This window comes from Siniperca chuatsi, linkage group LG7 (assembly GCF_020085105.1).
Source record: "Siniperca chuatsi isolate FFG_IHB_CAS linkage group LG7, ASM2008510v1, whole genome shotgun sequence".
In the NCBI taxonomy this organism is placed as follows: Eukaryota; Metazoa; Chordata; class Actinopteri; order Centrarchiformes; family Sinipercidae; genus Siniperca; species Siniperca chuatsi.
Genome location: NC_058048.1, coordinates 18,779,007 through 18,793,639, shown reverse-complemented (window position 1 = coordinate 18,793,639; position 14,633 = coordinate 18,779,007). Strand labels below are relative to the sequence as shown.

The 14,633-nt window shown below is 38.6% G+C and overlaps 1 protein-coding gene across 1 annotated transcript in view; it reads right to left on the bottom strand.

The window, feature by feature from the left end:
* The window catches only part of ppp1r37 (protein phosphatase 1, regulatory subunit 37), a 46,098-nt gene extending 37,771 nt beyond the window's left edge, over positions 1-8,327 (bottom strand). Inside the window, exon 1 of the mRNA XM_044204027.1 lies at positions 6,466-8,327. Coding sequence (XP_044059962.1) covers positions 6,466-7,210 — 745 coding nt within the window. The 5' untranslated portion in view covers positions 7,211-8,327. The remainder of the gene's footprint in view (positions 1-6,465) is intronic.
* Positions 8,328-14,633: the final 6,306 nt, after the last annotated feature.

The following is a 14,633-nucleotide window of genomic DNA, read 5'->3' as shown; positions in this document are numbered from 1 at the left end:
AATGCTTTGGTAATAAATATAACCTGGCAATACACCACCACCCACACAACCCACGCCACACAAGATTACTCAACAATAATAATATAACAATAACTAAGTCAAATAGATGTAAAATATAACAAGGGGAAGGTGGCTGGTTAGAAGCACATATCTGCACAATGGCACTGGCATTCTGGCTCTGGCTAAATCTACTGTCCACTGCAGATGCACTATCCATAAACTGGATACGTAACTAGTATAAATTTGTGTATTAGTATAATGTTATTACATTAAATAAATAGTATAATGTTAGTATATTCATTATAATTTCATATAAAAGTATACTATAAAGCGTACCACTAGTATTGATTCGTGTTGGACAACAGCAGTTTAAAAAATACACAACCAACATTTATTATTTTTGTAGGTTTTGTTCCTTCATTAAATCCTTGTGCAAGAAAATTGGTTCACATTGGTGGTTAGTCTCTAATTATTATAAACCATTCTTGCTTAACGAGTTGAACATTTTGAAAGTTTACTGTAGCACGTCAACGTTTTTATAATGTCCCGCCCCATCCAGGCTGTGATTAGTCGGTTCACGAAAAGTGACATTGACGAGCGCTTTTATAAAAAAGTTGAACATGTTTCAACAAAAGGCACCCGATATAGCTAAATAGCCAGCTAACCACGACGTGATGCTTTCACTCTCGCTTTTGTATGATGAGCTGCTCAAGCGGCCCACAGAGCAACTGTGGGAGGGTCTGAATGATCTTTTCTTTTGAAAAATAAATCGATAGTTCTTCTCATTGTCACCAAAGGCCCAAGCAAGAGCACTTACGGGCCGGACATAGGTACCCAATGAACACACACACCAATTCTGCTTCCCTCCTGGTGTTTTACATGATTTTAAAAAACAATGCAAAACAAAAACAAGTTCCCAGCTCCTAGTAATGACATTAAGTAGCACTGTCTCCAAAAACGGCCACAAAATGCCACTAAATGGTCGCAGTCCGGAGCGTTGATGCTGTATGATGTTCTTGATAATTTAATAGCTCTGCAGCTAAGCCTTGATTTCACAATGGTTTTCATTTCATTTTAAATTATCAGCTCTAAAACTATCATAAATATTACAAAAATAACACTGACCAGAGATAAAGAATACTCATAGGAATAACATGGAGAATGATAAATAAATGTTTTACTTTCATTACAGACTTTTGCCTTGTTTATGTCTCTTGTTATCCTTCAGTGTTTTCTATTTCCCTACGTTCTTTGCCTCAGTGATAGTGTGAACTCGCTTTATTTCTTCTCATGTTTTCATGGAAAATGGGGTGTTAATGACACCTATATGAGAGCTAGCATCATCAGCTGACATTTGACAACGTTAACTCAGTTGAATTAACACTCAAATATTTGCAGCCATGTTGTTCCCAATAGGATGAAAAAGTATCTTTGCACACCTAAATGTAAAAGACAGGTGCGTCGGAGGATATAAAAACACTGCCAACACTTACATGCTATTTTTTGGTCAGATGACTTCAAAAAAGTTATTTGTTTCTTTCTCTATTGGCTCAGAAAATCCAGTACTGCTCTGCCTGTAGCGCAAACTGAACCAACGTCTAGGTTTTCAAAGCCTTTGTCCATTCTGTATGCCGAAAGCTTTGCTTATCAGTATGTAACTTGGTCCACAGCCACCACACATAACATTTCATGGGTCACAGAGCCTCTAACAACCTGGTGCCAAGTGGGCCTTGGGTCTGATGACATGAGACGGAGCTGCAAATAGGCCAAAGAGTTTGGTCGCTTGCAGGATAAACAGTCATTAATGTGAAGGAAGTGTCTGCACTGCAAGTAGTATGCTGTAACTTATTCGTACACAAAGTTGTATTACAATAACGTTGTAGTACTGCTGTTATTTTCTATGGTTGCTATAAAAAAAACTATCTTGCATCATGACTTAACAAAAAACAATCTCTCTGCTTTTAAGAGTGTTTGCAGTGACTGACTGATAAGTCTGCTAAAATAAATGACTTAGCACATGCTTCCAGTATGATCTGGTGCTTTTGTAATGACATGCTTTGCTGATATAAGCCTGAGCTGCACTCAGACTGAATTGGCCAGCCAGGGAGGAGGAGAAATAGGGGAGGAGAAGCAAAGGGAGCAGGGGAAGCAACACAGCATGTTGGGAAGTTCAGGAATCTCAGGATATGATGTAGTATTTGCCCAGGCCTGGAGGGAAAGAAAAAGCGTCCCTCAAGTCTCGACAGGGAGAAGGAAGGGGGGGGGGGGTTGGGCGCATTATCATCTAACTCTGAACAAAATAACACTGACATATGTTACTACTTACCTTATGCTGTTTAAGGGTATTTCGACAAAATTAAACTCGTAGTACACTATTACAAAAGGTAGTTCCCAGAAGCACTACTTTGTCTTTTATGTGTAAATTATAGCCTCACACATTGTATGCTAGCTGATACCGGGAAACTGGACGACGTCAATTCTGGAAGAATGAGAGTGCCATGGAAGAAATGGAAATATGATACCCAAGCTGGCTGCTATTGTTCCCCCAACTCTGTTCCCTCCTGAACCCCAGGGGTCTATTGTGAATGGCAGCTTTCTAGACTCAATTAAGTTAACTCCTGTTCAGAAGCTCATTTGGTGACAGCAATTAAACCAGATATATGTTGCTTTGCGAACATTCAGTATCGATCTAACAAATTCTTCCCTCTGCTCTTACAGCAGTAACTCATACTGTGCATGGATGAAGCTGCAGGCTCTGTGAGCTCAGACTGTTATGCTTCTGGCAGATGACATAAGACAGAGACCCAGAGAACCTGACACTAGATCGACAGATAAAGGGTCTGGATGGATCATGGATCTATTGTGGAACAGTGCTCATAATGAAACATGAAGAGCCTTGGAGTGGAGATTCAGATACATTTCATTTCCTGGACTTTGCCTCAGACGCACGCATGCAGAAGTAATTTTGAAATTTAACACACATATATGACGCGTAACTCAGATGCAAAGGAGCAATTATTTATTACACCTCAAGCATAGCGTAATTATCAGGTTTTCCTAGTTGCAAAAAGGAAAGATGTTATTAAATTATTTAAAGTAGGTGACTACATGTTCTTCCAACTTATTAACATTTAACTTGCATGTGCAGTCACATACAAGCTGCTAATTACCTGAATTAGCCTGATAAAAAGTAGATATATTTAAAGTAATCAGGTAGCAGACTGAGTCTTCAAAACAGTAACACTTCCAGATCACCAGGGATGTTTAGCTTTTTCCATAACATACAGCAGAAAATTCCCAGTGACGTGAATAGAGTATTTCTACTGTTTACCTCGCAATTGTCGTGATGAAAAATAGTTGCTGCCATAATGTTTCCAGAGTTGTAAAATCCTGTTTGTCAGAATTACAAACCGTCGTCCAGCGTTTTGGCACCTGATAGACTTTTAAACGCATGAATCTGTTACTTTCCTTCTGGATCAGATTTCATATTTCACCAGTACCTAAACAACATGCCCCCACCAACGCAGCCCTCTGCATTTAACACAGGGCTGTTTACGGTCTGAATGCCCTATAAAAGGGGATCCTGATGGATGTGTCTCATCTACGTCATTTTCAGTCGATACAGACGCTGCAGTACTGGTTGCTAGGAGTAGTTCATGTTTGCCATGTCGATCAAAGAAATATGCTGATTTAAAAGCTATTTTTTAAGTCGACTTACAACAACCTGTGTAGCTTGTCAATCTCATCCACGCTTGTCGCCATTTTAGAGGCCATTTGTCCTGGCTCTGGTACAGGATTATGACGTCCCCTTTCACCTAGAAAGCTGGCTCGGTTGTTTTTAAAACCCAGGAAACCCAGAACTACTTGAACTGCTGAAAATTCAATGGTCTGGAAGCAAGCTAAAACAATTCACCAAACAATGAGAATGAAGAACGTAGGCATGTACTAAAATGTTTCAAAACATAAAAATGATAAACAAAATTACTTCAATCTGATCTCATTACGACCATATTTGGACTGAAATAAACTACTTCTATAAAATTTTGAGAGACTGAGTTTTTGGAATTAAAATGATTGTATTTGTCCAATCCATTGGACTGAAAAATGTTCTGGCAAATGTACCACAGTGTTCAATCTTGGCCTACATTAAAAACAAAACATTCTGTATCATGTGATTAACTTCACCGCCATCAACTGTCTGTTTACCTCTATCTCAACGGCACAATCAGTTGGACCTTTGGAACTTAAATAAACTACATGATAAATGTGCTGTGATAAATAATCCGAGCCCTCACTACAGTCATCTAGATACTTGACTGTTCCCAGTGCCATGTGTTTCATGAGGTCCCAGAAATCTTGGGTTGGACTTTGCCCCCGTGGAGTTTGGCTAAAGATATTTCATGTCCAAATTACTATCAGACTGGCTGCTTGGCATGTGCGCTGTACACAGATAGAGTAACATTTAGAAAAGCAACAGTGTTATGTGGCAAGCTGCAAGGGGCATGGATGCTAGAAACATGTAAATTATTTTAAGTGGGTATAATTTACAGTTTCATGTACCTAAATGTAAGAGGATAAATGGGATGTCTTTCTGAGTGGCTGTCTGACCAATTGCAGGTGTGTTAATAGAACAATTTATATTCGGCTGAACATGAGGCAGTATTGTTCATGCATATTAACCTTGATGCTTTTGTGCTTCTTTCTACTCCCCCTCCCCCATCTGGACATCTCGCATCACTGACCCTTGCCTTGGCCTGGCCTACATTTTTGGTTTTATACACCAGGAAAAAAACAGGACTCTCACCGGCTTACCCTTAAAACCACACAGGTCACAAAGACACTGAGACTGTAAGGCTGGTGGTATATAGTCCATATAAACACAAATTTGGCATCTTCTCAACTGCAGTCAACTATGTAACTATGTCGACTGCCGTCACAGTACTGTGAGCAAACACCAGTTGTCCCACCATGACTGTAGGTCTGTTTATTAGATGATGTCCATTGTCCACACCAGATGAAGGAGCGTGTGAGTCATGGTCATATCACACATGACTTGCCAGTTATTCCAAAAAAAGAATTAAACATGAAACTAAGGAGTATAACTCCGCTCAAGAGGAACTAGACTGCAAAAACACAAACGATATATAATAAAAAACAAATGACCTGGTAACGGCAAATAATCAATATTATTAGACTCACATCAGGACTGGGTACAAAAAAAAAGTAATTGGGACATTCCTACAATTTTTTTATTTGGTGCACAATGACCAATAAATAAAAATGAAATATTATTGAAAAGCTATTAGTCATGGCATTTTTAAAATTAAAACTGCATTTCAATGTATTGGTCCAATTAAGATGAATTTAATCCAAAAATATTAGAAAAAAGAAAAATGCGTACTAAATAAATTGTCGATATTATATTTGTTATTTTTCACATTATGCTTGATTACATTAATTTTGCATGCATACTATATAAAAACAAATTCCAAACATACTTGATCTACTATGTCATTTGATTTGGATTGGCAGAAAACACTATTGGTTTTGCACATACATTACATTCATGCCCACTGGTTTAGAGTGACATAATGTACATTGATTTCTAACTTGGATTTAGTTGTATACATATGTATATAATTTCTCTACTTTATCTGAATCCTGTTCCTATCTATCCCTCTGGGCTATTGTCTGTGCTGCTGTAGTGCTAAATTTAAAATGAAAACGTTTGATCTAATCTTAAATATATAGCATTTATTGTAAAACATATGCATATTATTACATGGAAGATTGAATTTAAAAGTGAAACTTCTCATTTTGTTGCAACTTTAAAGATTGGGTTCCTTGTATCAACACAGAAAAGGCAGTGCCATATCCTGCGTGAGCTTCCTTTGGATGTGTTTTCACTGAACAAACAGGAACTTACTGTGGTAAAATGGCACACCTCAAGGAGTGCTGGGATCCACTCACAATATGGCATACAGCACAGGCCTAGGCCTATATTTAGATACATAGGTGTACTTTGGCTGTTGGAAAAAATGTCAGACTAAGCTATTACGTTAGTTATTTAACCATTTAAGCTACGAAAAGAAGTTCTGTTTGTAATAGGGCCAGGGGGCACAAGAGATGACGAGCTTTGAAGAAAGACACAAAAGAACATTCTTCTCAAAGACACCCCTCAAAGCCCCACCACTCATGTATCAGTGACAATATCCATCCACTCCAATCACATTTTTACCGACTACACATTATATAGCCTATATGGCAGGTCAAAAACCCAATCTGAACAGAATGAACAGCTTTTTAGGATATGGAGCTTGAGAAAAATGCAGTAAAAAATCCTATGAGAATAAATCCTGGCAAACCATGTTGAACTGACATGTTCATACAGGCACAATAGACAAGTAGAATAAATAGAAATTCATTCACACATACAGACATGCAGAACCAAACACAGAGTATTACCATGTCTCCAGGGGTCCTTGGGCTCCACTGCTCCAGAGACAATATCCTCATCTGAGGGAAACGTCACCTTTTTGCCACTTGGTTTGTGTTTCTCGTCCCCCTCCTCCACCGAGGGGTACAGTCCAGCCTGGTCTGTGGCAGAAGCTTCTGTGCTGCTTATCTGGCTTACATCTGACGGGCTATCTGCCGTGTTGCCAGCTGGGACATCCTGAGATGTGGACTCTGAGGCTAAAGTATTGTCTGAGAATGGTCTGATGTTTATCGATTCAGCCTCCAACACCCCACTCTCATCGAGACTCAGATCCACACCTATGTCCATGTCCCCACCATCATCCTCTTCTTCCACAACACACTTTACATGCTTAAGTTCCTTCATTTCCTCCACCCCAATATTGTCCTTGTGCTGCTCATCATTAGAGAAGATCAAGTCAGTGGGAGTCACTACTGCAGGGGTGTCTTGGACACTGCACTTTCTATTTCCATTGACCTCATCAATTTCCAGTGTGTCTTGTGCCTGGTGGTTATCCTCCTCGGCTGCCTGAAGATTTTCAGTTAGCTGAGGCATCAGGTATGTTTCGGAGGCTTCAGTGGGAACAATGTTTTGTTTTTCTGTGTTACTGTCCGTCATCAGTTCAGAGATCCTGGGGGTGACCCCTTCTGTGTTGTTGGTAGTGTTGCGATCATCGTCTACATTGCTTTTTGTTTTGACATTGCACAAATCTAGACACTGCTCTTCGATATTCATGTTTTCATTTCCAGTGAAACTCAGTCTTTAACTGTGCCAGACAGCCTAGAGTTAAACAGTAACTAGGAACCAAATGACATGGATAAGCCTGTCTCTGGCCTTTGTCTCACAACGATATACGTAGATGTGCACCTATCCTGGACCTTTATTTTACCAAATTATATTCAAGTGCAATCAGAAAATGTATTCTGACTTGTTTGTTGTACTAGGGGTGAGTTAATTATAGTTTTCACAAACCTCAAATCACAGGTGACTTTGGCGCATCCTTAAAAATGAGCTAATTAAAGTGCAATTTCATACAAATATCAATACAAGAAATATGTGATGCCTGTGTGAAATAGATACTGTTTCAGTAATTGTTTATATGCCAAACTAGGCAACTTTGCTCAACTATCACACAGGCAGGCAACCACCACTTAATAATTTCTGCCAACCGTGTCCTATTGCTCCAAATGGGAACCGACGAAAGACTCACTGGTCGTCAGCACATTGCCAACAGTATTTAAGAGCACCAGGACAGTCAATTGAAATGAACAAGTCACTCAGGGTGCCTCCATTACGCTAGCAAAGTCAGCTTACTGCCCGACACCAAACCGATTCATTTGCATGAATTTAAGCGAGCTAATGTTAGCTAGTTTGCTAAAGTCGTTGCCCAACAATGACGTCCAGGCCCGTGTACGGTCGCATGTCTGCTTCTTTATGTGAGCCCGTGTGTTTCTCCCCGACAAAGTCCATTCTTTTGTGTCAAGAAAAATATTTTCCGGCTGTAGCGCTTGTCTCACCCTCTGTCGTGCTGCGACTCGGCTCGCATCACAACCCTCGACCAGCGGCAGCCAGAAAAAATACAGGCGTCACACTCCGAGAAATGAGCATGTTTCGGTGGCTAACGTTAGCGCTAAGGAGCCGTGCCGAAGCTACCTGCCGCTACTAATAGTCTTAATTATAAAGATATTCCGACCGTACAGGTCTCGTAGGTATCTCCCTATCCGGGAGAAGTACGTTAGACCTGTTTTTGTCAAGCGTTACCATTCACTAGCTTGTTGAAGTCCAGCAACTGTTTGTTGTTCACACGTCTTACGTCATCACGTCGTTACCCACAGTCGTGCGTTCAACAGACGCAGTGTTACAGTAGGTTGCAGAAAAAAGAGGGGGCCATATTTTAAAGGTGTAGAGGAATATTTAGGTTACAGCATGAAGTTAATTAAAGCCAGTGTTGCATACTTTGATTGTAATCCTTCCACTCCAAAATATAAAATCGATTTGATGATATTGTTGTACAAATTCTACACACACATAAATCAAAAGTTGTTTAAACCCAGATTTTAATGGGCTGACAAACAAATGTTTTTTTCCTCCTGTTTGGGTTATCTAATTACAAAGATTCCTTGAAAACAGTAACCATTTAAAAAAAAAGAAAGAGAGGTCAGTAATGTCTGAACACTCGGGAATCTTACTGCCAAACGTTACATAAAGCATTTTATTTTTATTTCATTTCATATCTATTATTATTATTGTAGAAAAGGTTTCAGTCGTAGTCATCTGGACACTGTATTCAGAATCAAGACGTTTCTCAATTGAGAATGACTTCCGGATGGGAGCCTTTTCTAAGATAGAACACTCCTGGACGAATGAGGGACTACACCGTCTATTATTATTATTATTATTATTTCTGCCTTTTATTCCAGTTATGATGTCTGATCATTGTACATTTGTTTAGTTAAGACAATTTTTCTTCAAGGAAATTTGAGAGTGCTTACTTTAGTGGAAAGACACTGCTTCAAATGTGCATCAGATAGCCTCAGTCACCAGTCAACCATCTCCAAGTAGCGGGGTTGGAGTGGGGTTTGAACCCTGGACCCTTTAGTTGGGAGGCAGCTGTTCTAAATTTTGAAATAATTTGGGGTGCTGAGAGAAACTCAGTCTATTTAATGACATCATACAAAATGCTGTGCAACGTTCATGGTTTTTGCATTCATTTGAATGGCCAGGATAATTTATATCTAATAATAATAAACTTTATTTCTATACCGACTTTCAAACCAGAGTTTCAAGGTGCTTCACAAAATACAATACCATACAGATAAAACAAAATACTAAAAACAGCATTAAAATGTGCAAATAGTTAAACATAGAATGGCAAAACAATATATAACAAAATTAAAACATTTGAATAGGTGTAAAAATATTATACAAATGCCAGTCTGTGCAGGTCTGTACTGACTCAGCTGATCTGATGTTGAGGGGAAGTTTGTTCCACAGCGTTGGAGCTAAAACAGTAAAAGCATGATCCCCTGTGGTTTTGAGCCTGGACTGTGGAACTTTTAACAGCATTTGATTTTCTGATCTGAGGGGTCTGTATATAACAATTTTAGAGTGTTTCACAACAGCAAACATGAAGATCACCGACTGTATGTCGAAGCAACTACAGGAACACTGAACTAATGCATGAAAACTGCAAAGAAAGGAAGAGGGAGTGAGACAGCACCTGGATGCGCATTTCATACAGGAGACGAGGATATGTGGATCTACTGCTGCGCATTCAACCAGCGATTATGACTGATTTTAGGGTGTGCTGCAGTCCCCTCAGCCATGAATTTGTGCACTACTGGACACTTTCAGTGAGTGTCTCTTTCACTGGCCAGTTAGACCTACCAGTTTTTAAATTGCATGATTGTCAAGTTAGAACCTCCGATGCTCTTGCTTATCTGCAAAGCTGTAGTGAAAAATAAGCTTGACCTACAGATTTGTACAATACAGTGGTTGCACCTGTTGGCATGCTGTATACAATTTGTTTTGAAATCAGGATGTTAAAGACTCAAATATTACATATTTGACTTAAATATCTACTGAATGGAGCATTTGTAGCACATGAGAAATATCACAGGAGAGGTCGAATACTTTTGGAATTACTATATGGTGAGTATTATATGCAAACACATCTACTGTAAGAAGATCTTTCTTTGAGACAGTTTCATTAAAACCAATATCTTAATTCAAACATGGGCAACCCTTCAGTTTGGGGATTCGGGTAAACTTTTTGCTGACCTTTCCTACAGATTTCTAAAGATAATTGGAAACATGCCGTCATTATAATTGCGATTCATGTGCTGTCAGCAAGAAGTTAGATAACCATCTATGGACCAGTCATAATTCAATTACTACCATACAATTCAAAATGTAAATTAAGCTACAAAGACATCTGCTGCATTAAAGGGACACGGATACCTTACCATTATCTAGCACTTCTGGCTGCACTGTCATTTTGGGCTGTTTTCTTCTTTGTGAGAAGTAATGTTTGGCAGACTTCCTCCCAACAAAATCATGAGCCTTACCAATGCGCTGCAATTAAGGTCTTTTGCTGTGTTGTCTTTCAACACCATGGAGAGTGTTGGTTTGAACACAACCCTCCAGCCATGTAAGATCCCCATCATTCCTTAATGCCAACAAAATGTGTTGCTATGAAATCACTTTACCCTGGGTAACATTTTGGGCTACATTCAAGATTTGAGCAAAAATTTTTTAGGGACAACCACTAAGTAAATAGCATCAGTGTTACCTTCTTTGGCTTATTTTCTGAAGACTTGTACCTCTTTTGGAGAGCCGACTCCGTCAGAAGACCAGTGTCTTACAGTAAAAGACTTGAGTTTTGAGGAACATGCAAAGAAAACTGAACTGACAAAAAAAAAAACATGGAGTTTCCTTGGTCACAGGAAGTAGGAAATTAAGCACATTTCCTCAGCATTCAGAGAAATGTGCCCAGCTCTTTCTAGCTGCCACCAAAACACATGTGGGTCCCTAGAAGTAAAGCAGTTTCCCCTGATTGCTTCCAGTGCCTTGCTCAGGTTTCAAGTAATAAGACAAGCACCCCCCCCAAAAAAACCCAAACACAACTTTAATAATATGACATTTTGCAAAACTTGTACATTCATAATTAAAACTCTTGAGACTGAACGTCTTTAGCATAACGGTCTTCTTGGGGAGAAGGCTTGCCTGGAAGTTTGGGATGACACCACCCTCTGAGATCGTGACCCCTGCCAGCAGTTTGTTGAGCTCTTCATTTTTCACTGCCAATAAGATGTGGCGAGCAGAGATGCGTTGCTTCTTGTTGTCATGGCTGGCGTTTCCTGCCAGCTCCAGGTGCTCAGCTGTGAGGTACTCTAAGATGGAGGTACACTGCAGCGTAGTTGCCTTTTAGCAGCCTGTGGATGTGGCCCACTGGGAAAGTGACCCCTGCTCTGGAAGACCAGGACATTGAAGATTGGGGTTTGGGCACACTTTTCTTCCCACAGCCAGATATCTTTAGTCTGATTTAAAAGAAATAGGTGAAAAAATTAGTCCAGATTACAGTACACTACAGACTCTGGGGACATAAGGTTAAATGGTTTTAAGAGCAGCCTCGTGGAATATGTTTAAACATGAGCACCAACACCATCTTATAACGGACAATTTAACAAATGAACTCATTCCTCTTGAGGTAGAACCACAGCAAAAATGAATGGCCACTCACCAGTATTCTGCACTTCCTTCAGCAGCTTCACACTGAAACACAGATTACAGCTTTTATATGAGTCAGTCATTTGTTGATTGCTGACACCTGGCTCCTCTGCTGCATGGCGTTACCCTGATCACCTACGTTTGACAACGTTATAGACTGTTTAATATCTCTCACATACATTGTACTGAGTGACACGGCAAGTGCAGACTGAGTGAAGGCAAAGCGAAGAGAGAATGAGATTTTGACAGTGCAACCTCCCAATCAATCAAGGACAGATTATACATCAGTATGTATCCCACATCAGTTACAAAATTGTAACTGATGTGGGATACATTTTTTTTACAATTTGAGCAAAAATTTGTATGTATAATAGGTAGTGGTGATATGTAACTGAGAACATCAAGTATTCCACTTAATTACAGTTTTGAGGTACTTGAGTATTTCCATTTTATGCTACTTCCACTCCGCTACATGTCAGAGGCAAATATTGTATTTTTTACATTTACATACTTCTACATTTATTTGACAGCTATAGTAAGTAGTTACTTTGCAGATTAAGATTTTACAAGCAAAAGCTGTGTAAACAGAATGTAAAGTAGTAGCTCACTCTCAACCAGCTACCACATTAAAATGTTGTTTACATGTTACTGCATTAGTAATAATCAGTAATACTAATCAAATGATAAAATATGAAATTTTAATATAAAACTAGAGGGGCTCTGTGCTGAGCACTTTTACGTTTGATACTTAATGAATATTTTCTAATTGTTTACTGAAGTATAATATATGTGTGAAGAAAAGAAAACTATTGGACTAACATGAGCACAGTAATTCAAATCTAAAATATAACATAGTGACTATATTAGTAAAAAGTCATTTTCTGGTCTGAAAGTATTTTGCATGCACAGTGTGGGTCACATGTCTATTTGACGTAGCTTACAGTGAGCATATCTTCTTTACTAATGGTGTCTACCTCTGGAGAAAAGTGTACTGTACTTTAATATTTACTCCTGAACTCTACCGCCCTCACTGTGTAAACACCTTAATAAAATATTTGTTTATGCTCTCTAACACTCCTTTGAGCAGTGATGGAGGAAGTAATCAGATTCTTTACTTAAGTAAAATCAGCAATACTGCAGTATAAAAATACTCCATTACAAGTAAAAGTCCTGCATTGAAAATGTCACTAAAGTAAGTATTATTGGCAAAATGTACATAAAGTAACAAGTAAAAGTGCTCATAATGCAAAATAAAATGGCTCCTGTGAGTGTTATACTATTACAGTATATTAATGGATTATTATTACTGATGCATTTTACAATTGTTGGTTGAAGTGGAGCTCATTTTAACTACTTTTTATACCATTTTGGGGTTTAATCTACAAAAATGCATTATAGTTTATAAACAAAAATGATGACAAATAATGTTTTATGTAAAATCTTACAATCCTACAGTAATTTGTAGTTAAAGCTGTCAGATAAATGTAGTGGAGTAGAAGTATAAAGTAACATGAAATGGAAATAAGTAAAGTACAAGTACCTCAAATTTGTACTTAAGCACAGTACTTGATTAAATGTACTTAGTTACTTTTCACCACAACCCTTGAGAAACACATGTATTTGGGCATGCTGCTTATAAAACATATATTATTTTAAACAATGGCAATTAAGTACTTTGCTATAAAACATGTCATCTTTTCCAATTATTGTTTTTCATCTCATAATTTAATTGTGCTGAAAAACATGAACAGCAGGTGGCATCACAGACTTCAGATTTAACCCCATAGCCTGTTGCAGTTTGTCTTATTCAAATGACTTACTCTCAGTGATGGAGCACTTATAAAACCACACTTAGTGGTGTCATGATCCTTTCGTTTATGATTAGGTGCTGGACTGTGTCTCCCGAGTGCCTGATGTGCTTACTAACTAACTGCTTGGGGGGGGATGACTCATCTTCTACCTCTGTGTACAACTCAGTATGAAGTGTTTCATTACAGCGCACTCAGAAAGAGACAGAGATAAATGGGAATTATTCACGTTTCAAGGTCTCAAAGGCAACTCACCATGACTAGTAACCCACACTTGGTAGCCCATGTTTTTATACCAGTATTTGTTTTGTGTGACTTCTGTGGTGATATCTCATTTTAGAGGTAAAACACTGATAAAACTAAGCATCAAAGTTCTTTCTTCATCTTGGAAATACAGTAGTTTGAAAAAATAATCCTGAATTACTTAGTCTTCTAGCTTGGTGCGAGCTCAGTAGCTGTTTCATTCATAACATTTTTAGCATGTCCATAGTGCATATCACGCTTTTCAGCTACTAAGCTTGCATTTGAATCAGTCCATCCCCATGACAACTGAGCAATCTGCTGATGAAGACCATGTGATACGGCTGAAAGCCCCAGAAAAAGCTAGTAAGTTGACATTGAGTTGTTTTGTCAAACCACTGATTAAATGGTTTAATTGAATGGACAGAAGGGTTTGGTGTTATTCAGTAAAGGTTAGTGCATAAAGAAGCATAAAACACACATTTCTGATTGGAGAACATACACAGATTGTTAATTCAAGTGTGATATTTTATATGAAACTTTGATCGATTTAAGATACAATGTCTTCTATCTGATGTGTTACACTATGTATTAACACATGTGTTTGTAAAGGTCCCTACAGCAGTTGTCAGGACATTTTAACAAATTTTTACTGCACCAAACAAGGATTTAAATTGCCAGTGGCACACATGAATGGAGCAGAATGGACAGAAGAAGAAGACCCCCCCCCTTGCTGAATGCTACATTTTAGTAAATATCACACTGGAAGTGCCCTCAGCCACATGTTTTTTTCAACATACTTTCCCAGTTTCTTTTTGCTTTAATGCAATGACTGGTGACTCTGTCGTTGTCAATGTCCTCATTGCCAAATTTGAAAGCAA